An 11,620-nucleotide genomic window follows, 5' to 3' on the forward strand; every position below is an offset into this window, starting at 1 on the left:
CGGGGAGGAAGGGGAAACAGGGTCTGTGAAGGGGGCCGGTAGGAGACCGGCGGAGTGGGCGGGGCTGGTGGAAGAGGCAGGAATTGTACAGGTGTCCTCACACGGGGCTTGAGTGCAGAATAGGGCTTGGGGGCGGGTAGCGGGGCAAGGCGTCTTCCGGGGCGGAGATCAGTGACCCGGCGGGGAGGCCGCACCTGGTCCACGAGGCCCTCGGGGTTGAGCAGCGTGGCCCTCGCGATGGTGTTCACCTGCAGCGTGTATCGAGTGTGGGGGAGCAAGAGCTGCGAGCGGAGCGGATCACGTGAGCTGAAGGCCGGGGACAAGGCCGCCCGGCCCCTGCCCCGCTGGGCCCCCGCCCGAGGTCGTGAACCTTGTAGATGGGGTGGCAGAGCGGCAGCTGGCGCAGTGTGGCCATGGCGAAGGCCTCGCACAGCAAATGCGTGCACAGAAAGTGCGTGTTGTTCTCGTGCACCAGGAACTCAGAGTTGCGCACCCATGTCTTGGCCAGCAGCCAGTCCCATTCGGAGTCAGTGGGCAGGAAGATGGGGCTGTCGGGCCCGGGGGTCTGGCTGAGCTGCGTCCGAAAGGAACGAGGGATGATGCGGCTCCGGGCTGTGGATTTGCACCTGAGCCCCCAACCCGAGGCGGCGGCGCCGGGCTCACCTGGATGGCCAAGGGCACCAGCGCCCCCTGGGGGCTGAGCCACAGCAGGCACAGTGGGGCGGCCACGTACTGCGGGCGGCCGTTTAGGCAGTGGGTAGGGGCCTCCGCCAGGATCCAGTAGTCCGCTAGGAAGATGTTCCCCCTCTGCAGAAGGCACACAGAGGCTGAGCGTCCCTCCCTACCCGCGCCCCACTTCCCTCCTGTTTCCCTGCCCACTTCCACTCCAGAGAGGAGCTGAGGTCCCCAGCTGAGGTCTCAGAAATTCTTGGTGCCTGAATTAATGACCAATGTGGGATACCCTGCCCTTCCCAGAATGTCCGGAATGAGGTCCAGCTGAGTCCCTCCTTGTGCAACCGCTCACCTACTGGGACAAGCCAGCATCCTCTCCTCCTCACCTTATACCTAGTCCTTCCCACTCTCAACTCAGATGGAATCCTCTTCTGAGATCTGAGCACTATGTATCCAGCAACAGCTAAATCAACACATGAGAACTGACCAACCATGTCTCTAGCTTTCTGGAGGAGAATGACTGAGGGCTTGGCTGCCCCAAAAAGACTGGATCAGCCTCTTCTCTGACGACCTCAGAGCTCCTAGTTCTCCGTGATTTTCCCTGATGTATCTGGCGGCCCTACCATTGGCCTGTCCTAAAACAGCCTTCCTCTAGGCCTCAGCACCTCTTCAGGAGGCCTCAAAACACTGGCAAGGCCTCCTCCAAGATGTCCCTGCAACCACCCTGCGCGCTCACACCATTTCACCAGGTCCCATCTCAGGCCTGAAAGCCTCCCAACCCCAGTCTGACCCTCATCCGTATCTGCTCTATGTAAAGTGTACAGGACCACGGCTGCCCAGAGGATGAGGCCCACAGGTGAAATGCAGCCCAGGCCATTTCCATACCCTCCACATACATCCCTTGTCCATAATGGTGACACACCCACCTCCCACCTATCAGGCCCACTGCCCAGGTCCTTACCCACCTCTAGCTCTGTCTGCAGGCATGTGTCCTGTCCCAGCAAGGGGGCTACCATGTCATTGGTGACAGGCAGCTTGCTGGGTAGGCTAGAGATGCAGTGGAGCATGACGGGATTGACGCCATTCAGGTACTGGTACCCGAAGAAGTGATCTTCACACCAGTGCTCTGTGACATACTCTGGGGGGCAAGAGAGGGGACCAGTTGGTCTAGAAACTACCTCCCTAGATCCTGGTCCTGTCAAGTCCTTTGCTTGTCATTGTGGTTTAGGTTTTCTTCCCAAAAACTCTATGAGGTAGGAATCATTATATCTTCAATTTAATACTAGACAGTAAGGGTCAGAGAGATGGAGTGACTTGCACAGCTGAGTGGCAGAGCAGGGATTTGAACCTAAGTCTTTCTGGACCCAAAGCCTGGAGCACTTGGTGGTTGGAGTGGGGGAAGAGGGTCATGTGTCCCTGATCAGGATGAAGATTCCCTAAATGACTGTGACCCTCTCCGAGGCAAGCAGAGTGTCTCTGTCTCCTGACTCCCCCTGTTTTTGTCCCCTCCTCAGAGAAGGTGCCTTGTTCTCCAGAGGAATCTGGGAGATGCCACCAGTGAAGCCAGGAGCCCCTCCCACTCAAATCCAGCAGTCTCCCTGGGAGGGCTGGGAGAGGGTCCTTTCCCAGGAAGGAGAGGAAGGGGTCTGAGTACGAGATAAGGTGAGGGTAGACATCTCCTGCCTGGCTCTGCTTACTTGTCGTGAAGGTCTTGTGGCACCAGAAGATGTTCTGCATGTCATCCAGCTTCTTCCAGGAGCCCTTGCGATCCAACAGCCCTCGAAGCTTCATTCCCAAGGACCTGATGGGAGAGGAAAAGATGAGGATGAGATCTGGGGGCTAAAGTCTGCTGGGAACCACTGCGTCCCCCTCTGCCCGGAGGAACTAACAGGGTCCATCCCCAGAGTAGAGATGCCTAACAATCCACATGGGAGAAAAAGTCTAGCGCCCAGTGGAGGCTCTGTGGCCTCGGAAGACCCTGGTTCATATGTAACCATCCCTAAGACAGGCCGTTGCACTTACATAGAAAGTTGGCACACACAGCCCTGTGGTGCAGACAAGCCACCCTCACTGGTGTTTTGGCCTGTGTTCTCCAAGCTGCCCTCTTGTCACAGACCTCCACTGGCTCCCCTCTGCTTACAGGACAGAGCCCCAGCTGCCAAGCCTGACTAGCCCATAGAGATCCCCACCAGCCAGCTTTTACCAACCTTTCCAGCATTTTCACCCACCCTGGGCATTAAACAGGGCCAACCAAGACCCACTCTCCAAACATGATCAGAGACATGCTTTTTACACTGGACAGTAGAAGAGGGGCTGGCATGTGGAGGGATGCGTATTCTTCATTTTGTGGATGTCTGTACTGTTTGAATTTTTACAGTGAGCATTATTTTTTTTTCTTCTTTTTAAGATGGGGTCTCCCTGTGTTACCAAGGCTGGAGTGCAGTGGCTGTTCATAGACAAAATCATAGCTCACTGCAGCTTCAAACTCCTGGACTCAAGCAATCCTCCTGACTCAACCTCCCAAGTAGCAGAGACTACAGGTGTGCCCTACCATGCCCCGCAACGTTATTTTATAATATGGAGAAACATGCTTGAAATTAAATCAGCTTTCCCCCACTTCCAGGTCTTCATTTAAGCTATGCCTCTGATAGAAAGCCATCTGCTACATCTCTATGATAAAAATCTATCTGTTCTAGGCATGGCTCAGAAGTAAAGTCCTTTATGAAGCATTGCCTGAACACCTCCAAAACACATACCTTGAATCTTTCACACTCATCATTCCCTGCATCGTACTGTAAGCGCAGTGGACATATATCATCCCCATTATACTATGAGCTCCTCAGGGCAAGGACTTGGCAGTGTCTGCCCCACCATACCCAGTTCATAATATGCACTCACTAAATGGGCTGAATCAAAGGAAAGGGAATGCAGGCAGGGCGCGGTGGCTCACGCCTGTAATCCCAGCACTTTAGGAGGCCAAGGCGGGTGGATCACCTGAGGTCAGGAGTTCAAGACCAGCCTGGCCAACATGGTGAAACCCTGTCTCTACTAAAAATTAGCCAGGTGTGGTGGCACATCTCTGTAATCCCAGCTACTCGGGAGGCTGAGGTGGGATAATTGCTTGAACCCAGGAAGTGGAGACCGCAGTAAGCCAAGATCGCGCCACTATACTCCAGCCTGAGCTCAAAAAAAAAAAAAAAAACCAACAACAACAACAAAAGAAATGGAACATGAAACAAGTACACCTGTGGCAATAGGTCAATAACATAGGATGCATAAAGAGGTAATGTGGGCTGGGCGCGGTGGCTCACGCCTGGAATCCCAGCACTTTGGTAGGTGAAGGCAGATGGATCACCTGAGGTCGGGAGTTCGAGAGCAGCCTGACCAACATGAAGAAACCCCATCTCTACTAAAAATAAAAAATTAGCCAGTAGTCCCAGCTACCTGAGAGGCTACTTGCAAGAAGCTTGGGCAGGAGAATCGCTTGAACCCGAAAGGCGGAGGTTGCACCACTGCACTCCAGCCTGGGCAACAAGAGTGAAACTCTGTCCAAAAAAAAAAAAAAAGTGATGTGCCCTGAAAAGTGTGGGCACCTGGGGAAGGCAGAGTGGCAGGGGGGGAGGAATGATCTGACAGGCCCAAGAATGATGTCCCCTGGGCTCCTAAGCACTCACTCACTGCACAAACATTTGCTGGGGGTCTGCCCAATCAACACCCGGTGGGGGTGGGTGGGAAAACCGCGAGGAGTTCAGTCATGAAAGCAGAGGCTGAGGAGTCTGGGGGCAGGGAGAGGGGAAATGGGGAGCAAAAGGGGGAGACAGGGGCAGGAAGGGGGCAGGGGCTATGTAGAGAGGGAAGACTGTGGGGCAGGGAGAGGGAATGAGTCCAGAGAGGAGGGACTGGGGTAGGGAGAGGGGATACTGGGGATAGGGAGAAGGGGCAGTTTGGGAGCAAGGGGAGGGGATGGATGGGCAGAGATGTGAGATGTTCATCAGAGGGGCAATGGCCTCACGCAGGGATGGCATTGAAGAGCAGCGAGATCGTCTTGGTGGCTGAGTATCGAATATTGGGCTCCATGTACATCAGGGATGGGATGTCAATTTTCATGGGGAAGCCAGGCAGGTACCGATTCCCACTGCTGGGGGTTGGGGGTGTAGAAAGACAGAAACCAGTCACTGGGCTCTGCAGCCCAGCCCCTTAATTCCTTCCCTCTTTCCTGCCTTCGGAGCCCCCAGGTCTCCCTTACTCCCAGCTCCTCCCCTGCCCTCTCTGCTCCTGACCTAAAATAACCTCCTCACTCCTCTCTGCCAGACCCTTTGGGGCCATCTCCCATCCTGACACTTGAATGAAACTGCATTGTCATAGACACCCCTCTTTCCTGGCTATCAGGACCCCATCCTCCCAACAGCCCCTCACTTGACTTTCTTTCCCCTCCTTCCCAAGCTTTAATCTTCACCTGTCACCCTGGTCTACACAAGTTGTCATCTTTGTCAAGGCAAATTTCTTGTCCGACTCCATCTCCTGAAAGCTGTTGACGTCTACCATGCGGGGGAAGCCAGGGGCATAGATCTTCCAGCTTCCGAGGGAAAGAGGCCAGAGGTGGCAAGTCATGCTCCAGATAAACACAAGTCTTAGCTTTAAAGACACGACTTCAGATTAAAACTTCAGAAACCACCTACTTTCTGGATGGGTGACAAGGAATTGGACATTTCTCCATGAAAGCACTGGGCTTCACATAAAGGTAGCATTTGAGGATGGCATTGATGCCCACACTGGGTTAGCGATGGGTTTGTGTTGAGATTAAAATCATGGCCGATTTATGGGGGGAAGCTGAGAAAGGACTGAGATTGGAGGATACTTCAGGTCACTTCTGATATTGGGATCTGGGTTACATCAAGGACAGTTGAGGGCTGAGTATGGATTCATTGGTGGTGTTGGGACAACTGTTACTATTGGTGTTCTCAGTTCAGACTCAGGGTCACTATGTAAGAGTCCTGATCCAAGTTAGGCACCCAAGGTTGAGAATGAGGTTAGAGTTAGGAACAATCTGATTAAGGCTGAGGTCAGAATAAAGGTGGGGAAAGAAGTCAAATTAGGCCACCCTCACCGGTAGCATTCTTGTCGAGCCCGGAGCTCCCGTGTCCTGTGATCCAGGAGGAGGGGAAGGGAGTCCTGACAAATAGTTCTTGCTGTGGGGAATGAAAATTACTCTTGGTATAAGTCTCTTTTCAAACAACATCTTCTGCAAACCTTGCCTGAACCCCCGACCCTCGAACCCAATCCGACAGCCACATCCCTGTAAATCATGTAGCAGTGCCCCCACGTTCTTTGTGTATTCATCAGTAGAAGGGATTCAAGACGGCCTCACCCCCAAATTATAACAACCTTCCTAATTGTTGGCATGTGTATCTCCCCTCCAGACTATAAACTCCTTGAGGGCAGAAGTCGTATTTTTTTTTTTTTCTGTATTCCCAGCTTCTAGCATGGTGCCTGGCCCATGTGTATAAGATGCACTTGGTAAATGACTGATGAACAAATATATTTTGTGTAGCTATGGATAGATGTGCTGTGGTGATGGATGAGAGTTTATAGTGAGGTCTGTGGAAAACTTATTATGGACCATGGGGTAATATTCACTTGCCTCACTTTGACCTAGAATATCCCTCCTTCATCCTGAGCCTCCTCCCAACACCAAGAGCAGCCCTACTGTTGCCTCTCCAGATCAGACAGCTCTGGAAATTGAAGATGCTCAAGCCCAGCATCCATGGAATCCAGAAATTCGACAAGGAATTTTAGCAGCACCTCTCAGGGTCTTCATCCACACTGGAAAAGCTAGTAGTAGGGGAGGGAACAGGGCCTCTCCAGCTAAAATCTTTAAGCAGCCAGGGCTTCTTCACCTGTTAAAATCTAATGACTCAATGTGCAGATTAGTTCCTCTCTGGGGTCCGGAGGAACTCACTCTGGAGAAGTAAAGAGCGAGGCTGTGGAAAGCAAAGTGCTTCCTATGTGTATGAGAGAAGGGTGCACGCCTATATGAGTGGGTGTGTCTATGTGAGTCTCCAGAAGAGTCAATACCGTCTGGAAAACCGTCGCATTTCGGGGCTTGAGAGGTTCCCTTTTTTCAGAAGACATCTACTTGGGAGCCCAGAGTTTCTGACCTCAGTCTTGTTCCCTACACTCTGGAGCTCTGTGAGACCCCACTCCTAATCCCAAAAGACACCTGCAGTACAGTGTAGTCCTCGTCCCTGGCCCACCTGTTCCTGGCCTCAGCTCCACGGTGCAGTAGCCTTCAATCCACTGATAGCAGGGGAAGTGGGATACAGTACCATCCGGTTGGGTGACACAGATGCGGCTGCAGTACCAAGAGTCCTTGCGGAAGAAAGCATAGCGCTCCTTGTGTACACGCAGCAGCAAGAGCTCACCCAGCTCCGCTGAGCAGCGCACCTTGTACTTCTGCACCTGAGGGGACCAAGACAGCAAGCAGGTGAGAGGCAGGGAACTGCCAAGGCGGTCCTTGCGCCTTGCAAGATGCATCTACATCTAAGCCTGTTCGGGCATACAAACCTGAGCTGCTGCTAGCCCACACCGGGCTTTTGTATGAATTAGAAAAAGGGTCCCCGGGCCGGGCGCTGTGGCTCATGCCTATAATCCCAGCACTTTGGGAGGCAGAGGCAGGCAGATCCCCTCCAGATAAGAGGTCAGGAGTTCGAGACCAGCCTGCCGATGAAACCCCATCTCTACCAAAAATACAAAAAATTAGTAGGGCTTGGTGGCAGGCGCCTGTAATCCCAGCTACTCGGGAGGCTGAGGCAGGAGAATCGCTTAAACCCGGAAGGCGGAGGTTGTAGTGAGCTGAGATCCCACCACTGCACTCCAGCCTGGGCAGCAAAAGCAAAACTCCACCTCGAAAAGAAAAGAAAAGAAAAAAGTGCCCGAGCACAGTGGGCACTGCATTTCACTAGCTTCCTAGGCCGGCTGGGAACCCTTGTGGAGGACACCTGGGGCTGGCAGAGGCAGGCAGATCCCCTCCAGATAAGAGGAAACCCAGGCTCAGAGAGGGGAAACGACTTGCCTAAAGCCCACTGTCAATTATGGGAGGAGTTTAGGAGCCAGGGGAAGTCCCTCGACTCCCTGTGCAACGCTCCTTCCTCTCCACAGTCCCACCTGGATGGAGTTCGTCATCTCCAGAAAAGACAGAGACCTCAGTAGGGAAGGTGAGGAGGTCAGGGCCGGTATCCTGACTTCAGCAGGATCTCAAGAGTCCAGGAGGAATGCTCCTCCCGCCTGCTGCCCCTGCCCCTCAGAGGTGGCGCTTCCCTGTCTCCTTTGTACTCACCGATCCAGGGGCGAAGTCCCTGCCCATTCGATCTAGCCGCTGCTTGGGGCTTTCACCACACGTGCCCACCAGTGTGACAGAGATGTTGTCCAGTGTGCCGGCCCTCAGGTAGGGACCGGTGGTCACACACAGGCGGTACACTGCCATGATGGGAAGGAGGAAGGGATGCCCTCGGCAACGCTGGCCGCAGCAGCAGCCGGCCTGGAGGAGGAGAGTGGCAGGCCGGACAGGGCTGGGTTTCTGGGCTAGGGGCTGCGGGGCAGGGTAGGGCTGAGGAAGGGCCCAGCTCTGTCTGGGATGTTCCTGGGCTCTCTCTCTCTCCGAAGTTCCCTGCTGGCGGCTCGGGCTCCCTCTCCCCGCCCACAGTCTTGCACTCTAATACTTGTTTGCTTGCCTCTGACACAGCTGGTCCCTCTGGCTGACTCACCCAGATGGGTATCAGGAGCCTGGGTTCCACTGTGGAGGGAGGAACCAGATGCTGAGACGGAGACAAGGAGGAGGTGACGCCTGTATAATTGGGACACTGCCCTCTGCCTGGTCAGCGGCCCGGAGTGCTTGTCCGCCCAGTCCCCAATGTCCCCCAAGATCTGTTCCTCCCCATTCCCAGGCGGAGATGAGCACAGGGCACCTGCATTCCTACGTGTGAATCATCCGTGTGAATCACTAAACAGTGGAGAGCTGCACGTGGTCATAAATCGCATGTGACTGCAGCCACACGCAGGTGAGTCGCACACGCATTCCAGCACACGTCAAATGGTCAGGAACAGCTCCCCTGTCACCCCATACACAGATTCCCACACGCCTGGCCCTCTTTGTCCCCAGCCTTTGGCACGCCCGACCTCATTCTCTGCTCTGGAGTACGGCCGGTCAGGAAAGCGAAATACAGCGCCGGCAAACAGCGTCTGAAGGCCCCGCGTGGCATTCTTTCCGCTCCAGGACCGCCCTGCGCCTGCAGGACCCGGGGGCCCGGGTGTCCGGGATTTGGGCCACGTGGAACTGGGGAAGGACCTCTCGGAGGGAGAAGCCCATAGCCCGCAGCGGCCCCGCGCGGCCAGTTCCGGCGCCGGACCGTTCAAGCCTCCACTGTGTTCCAGTCCCTGCGTCCCAGCCTCGGCTGGGGCTCTAAGAACGGGAGGCAGAGAAAGCTCAGTTAGCAGCAGGTGGGCTTCACCCGCCACCTCTAAATCTGTGGCAAAATATTCTGCACAGATAGACGCAATCCTTTTGTGGTTCTACAAACCTGGATTTTCATTTGGAGAACTCTCTTATAAAGAAAGAGTAAGCGCTAAAGTAAGAGCCCGGATAGCTCAGTCGGTAGAGCATCAGACTTTTAATCTGAGGGTCCAGGGTTCAAGTCCCTGTTCGGGCGGATAGTTTTACCTTTTAGGTACCGCTCTTCGCTTAAAATAGTAACAAAAATAGTTACTAGCTTTTAAAACTAAGTGGAACAGGAACTTGGTTTCCACAAAATACAGCAAAAGAGGGTGGAGGGTAATAAACATACTTTAAAAACGACATACGCGAGCTGTATTATCGAATTTAAATTTTCTGGTAGCCACATTACAAAGAATAAAAAGAAGCAAGCGAAATTAATTTGACGGATCTGTTTTACTTACCCTAATATACCAAAATCTTATTTTCACACATAATCAACATTTAAAAATTATTAATGAAATTTTAAGTCTTTCTGTTTGTACAAAGCCTTCAAAAGAAGATATTTAGAAGCTGGAAATGCATCTGAATTCATATATTTCAAGTGCTCGATAACGGTGTCTACCATATCCAACAGCAGATTTTGTTTTATTTTCGTTTTCTTTCAGTGACGGGTATGGAAGACACGCAAAATACAATGTCCAGTAATGTACATAATCTTGGACGACAGCAAGACGGTGGTTCCATGGTGTAATGGTTAGCACTCTGGACTCTGAATCCAGCGATCCGAGTTCAAATCTCGGTGGAACCTTAACTTTTTTTCTTTGATACCAGCATGTTGCATACTATTAATTGTTTTTCCCACAGGAGATACTCCTATGACCCAAGAGAATCCAACCAAAAAAAAAAAAAAAAAAGGAAACTAAGACACTACCAATTATTTGTGCTTTTCCTAGCAGGTGATTGGGTCCTATAACACAGTATTAGGAGAACATACAATAAATTAAATATCTTGGAAGCTGAGCTAACATTTGAAAATATGTTAAAATAGAGATGTTATGAAGAAAGGAAATGTTGCTTCAGCAGCTACTATCAGGTCTTAGCTTGAGGGATGAATGCAGGAGTATGATCTGTCTGGAAGACCAAACACGGAAGATGATGGTGAAACTATTAACAGGGGAATTAATAAAATTACTTTCTGCATGTAAATAGTAGAACCTAACGGAATTATATCAGGTGCTTGATCCACCAGAAAAACTCCGGTCTGGCAGCGGTGGGATTCGAACCCACGCCTCCGAAGAGACTGGAGCCTAAATCCAGCGCCTTAGACCGCTCGGCCACGCTACCTGGGTGAAAACTCGGTATCCCCGTTGTCCTCCTAAGAGACTAGAAGCAAGGAATGGGGCAAAACTAAGAGTGCCAAACTGATCCATCTCCTTTTCCACATCTTTCAGACTGGAAATGGGGAATCATCGAGACTCTGGACCGCATAGCAGCAGATGGCAGAACAGGTAAACGAGAAGAGACAGAAACACACAGAAATTTACAACAAAACTAGTTTATTTGGGTGGGACTACATCTGGGAGTGGGGAGCGCCTGAGCCGGAAGCAGCCCCCAAGCCGGCAGCCGGAGCTCTGCACTCGCTCGCTCACCCATTTTCCGTTGCTCTCCCTCCCTGTTTTTTCGACCTGTGTTCACCCTCGCTCTCACCTGGCTAACATGCTTTGCGCCCGCTCCCTCTACCTGGCTTGGCCTCTGCGATCCAAACCGCGCGCTCCTGGTATGTCCGCCCCCCACTCCCCCAACCCTGCCCCTTTCCCACTCTAGTACCGGTAAGCTAGATGATGCCGCCGCCCGCCAGGTGGCTCTGTGGCGCAATGGATAGCGCATTGGACTTCTAGTGACGAATTAGAGCAATTCAAAGGTTGTGGGTTCGAATCCCACCAGAGTCGATTTTATTTCAAATTTTCCTTTCATCCGTTTTTTTCTCCCCCTACCCTATCTTTCTCTTTTTCCACCTGGTTTCTATTTCGATCTCAGTTCCCGCTCTGCTCTCTTCTTTACTTACCTGTCTGCCCCGGGGCTTGGGCCATGGAGAGCAGGACTGAGGGTGGGAGACAGAAGGGAAGGGAAAGTGGGCGTGGACGTCGAGATAAAGGCAGGCCCCTGGCTCGGGGACACACGGGGATTTAATAACCACTTTATTCCATGCACTAGGGACTCGGGAAGGGACTGGGACTGGGCTGGGGGGCAGAGAGAGTACAATCCTAGACGCAAGGTAGAAGTTGGGGCAGGGAAAAGGGACAGGAACCAGGGAAATATATATTTATATAGATACTCTAATATAGACCACATCTCACCCGCGCGCTGAGCAAGCGCGCCCCGCCGCCCTCCCCAACACCTGCTCGCCCGGACGCCCGGGTCCCTCTGCTGCCCTCGGGCTGGAGTCTCTACCCCACC

At 52.7% G+C, this 11,620-nt stretch overlaps 2 protein-coding genes and 4 non-coding genes across 6 annotated transcripts in view; 3 read left to right on the forward strand and 3 right to left on the reverse strand.

The window, feature by feature from the left end:
- The window catches only part of ALOXE3 (arachidonate lipoxygenase 3), a 25,302-nt gene extending 16,104 nt beyond the window's left edge, over positions 1-9,198 (reverse strand). Inside the window, 14 exon segments of the mRNA XM_011958583.1 lie at positions 195-281; positions 371-574; positions 664-807; positions 1,638-1,810; positions 2,370-2,473; positions 4,685-4,810; positions 5,129-5,248; positions 5,780-5,861; positions 6,927-7,131; positions 8,009-8,179; positions 8,181-8,254; positions 8,257-8,326; positions 8,329-8,464; positions 8,848-9,198. Of these exon segments, the coding sequence (XP_011813973.1) occupies positions 195-281; positions 371-574; positions 664-807; positions 1,638-1,810; positions 2,370-2,473; positions 4,685-4,810; positions 5,129-5,248; positions 5,780-5,861; positions 6,927-7,131; positions 8,009-8,179; positions 8,181-8,254; positions 8,257-8,326; positions 8,329-8,464; positions 8,848-8,930 (1,779 nt within the window). The 5' untranslated portion in view covers positions 8,931-9,198.
- Positions 9,199-9,304: 106 nt separating this feature from the next.
- On the forward strand, positions 9,305-9,377 carry TRNAK-UUU. Its single transcript has one exon. It is a non-coding gene; the product is annotated as a tRNA-Lys (tRNA).
- Positions 9,378-9,899: 522 nt separating this feature from the next.
- TRNAQ-CUG lies at positions 9,900-9,971 on the forward strand. The gene has a single exon. It is a non-coding gene; the product is annotated as a tRNA-Gln (tRNA).
- Positions 9,972-10,425: 454 nt separating this feature from the next.
- TRNAL-UAG lies at positions 10,426-10,507 on the reverse strand. The gene has a single exon. It is a non-coding gene; the product is annotated as a tRNA-Leu (tRNA).
- A 490-nt stretch (positions 10,508-10,997) lies between these two features.
- Positions 10,998-11,620, reverse strand: part of HES7 (hes family bHLH transcription factor 7) — a 3,193-nt gene continuing 2,570 nt past the window's right edge. The window contains exons 5-6 of the mRNA XM_011958640.1: positions 11,229-11,264; positions 10,998-11,027 (exon numbers count right to left, since the gene is read on the reverse strand). Of these exons, the coding sequence (XP_011814030.1) occupies positions 10,998-11,027; positions 11,229-11,264 (66 nt within the window). The remainder of the gene's footprint in view (positions 11,028-11,228; positions 11,265-11,620) is intronic.
- Positions 11,024-11,112, forward strand: TRNAR-UCU. Its single transcript is given in 2 exon segments — positions 11,024-11,060; positions 11,077-11,112. It is a non-coding gene; the product is annotated as a tRNA-Arg (tRNA).

Source organism: Colobus angolensis, unplaced genomic scaffold (assembly GCF_000951035.1).
Source record: "Colobus angolensis palliatus isolate OR3802 unplaced genomic scaffold, Cang.pa_1.0 Scaffold47, whole genome shotgun sequence".
Taxonomy (NCBI): domain Eukaryota; kingdom Metazoa; phylum Chordata; class Mammalia; order Primates; family Cercopithecidae; genus Colobus; species Colobus angolensis.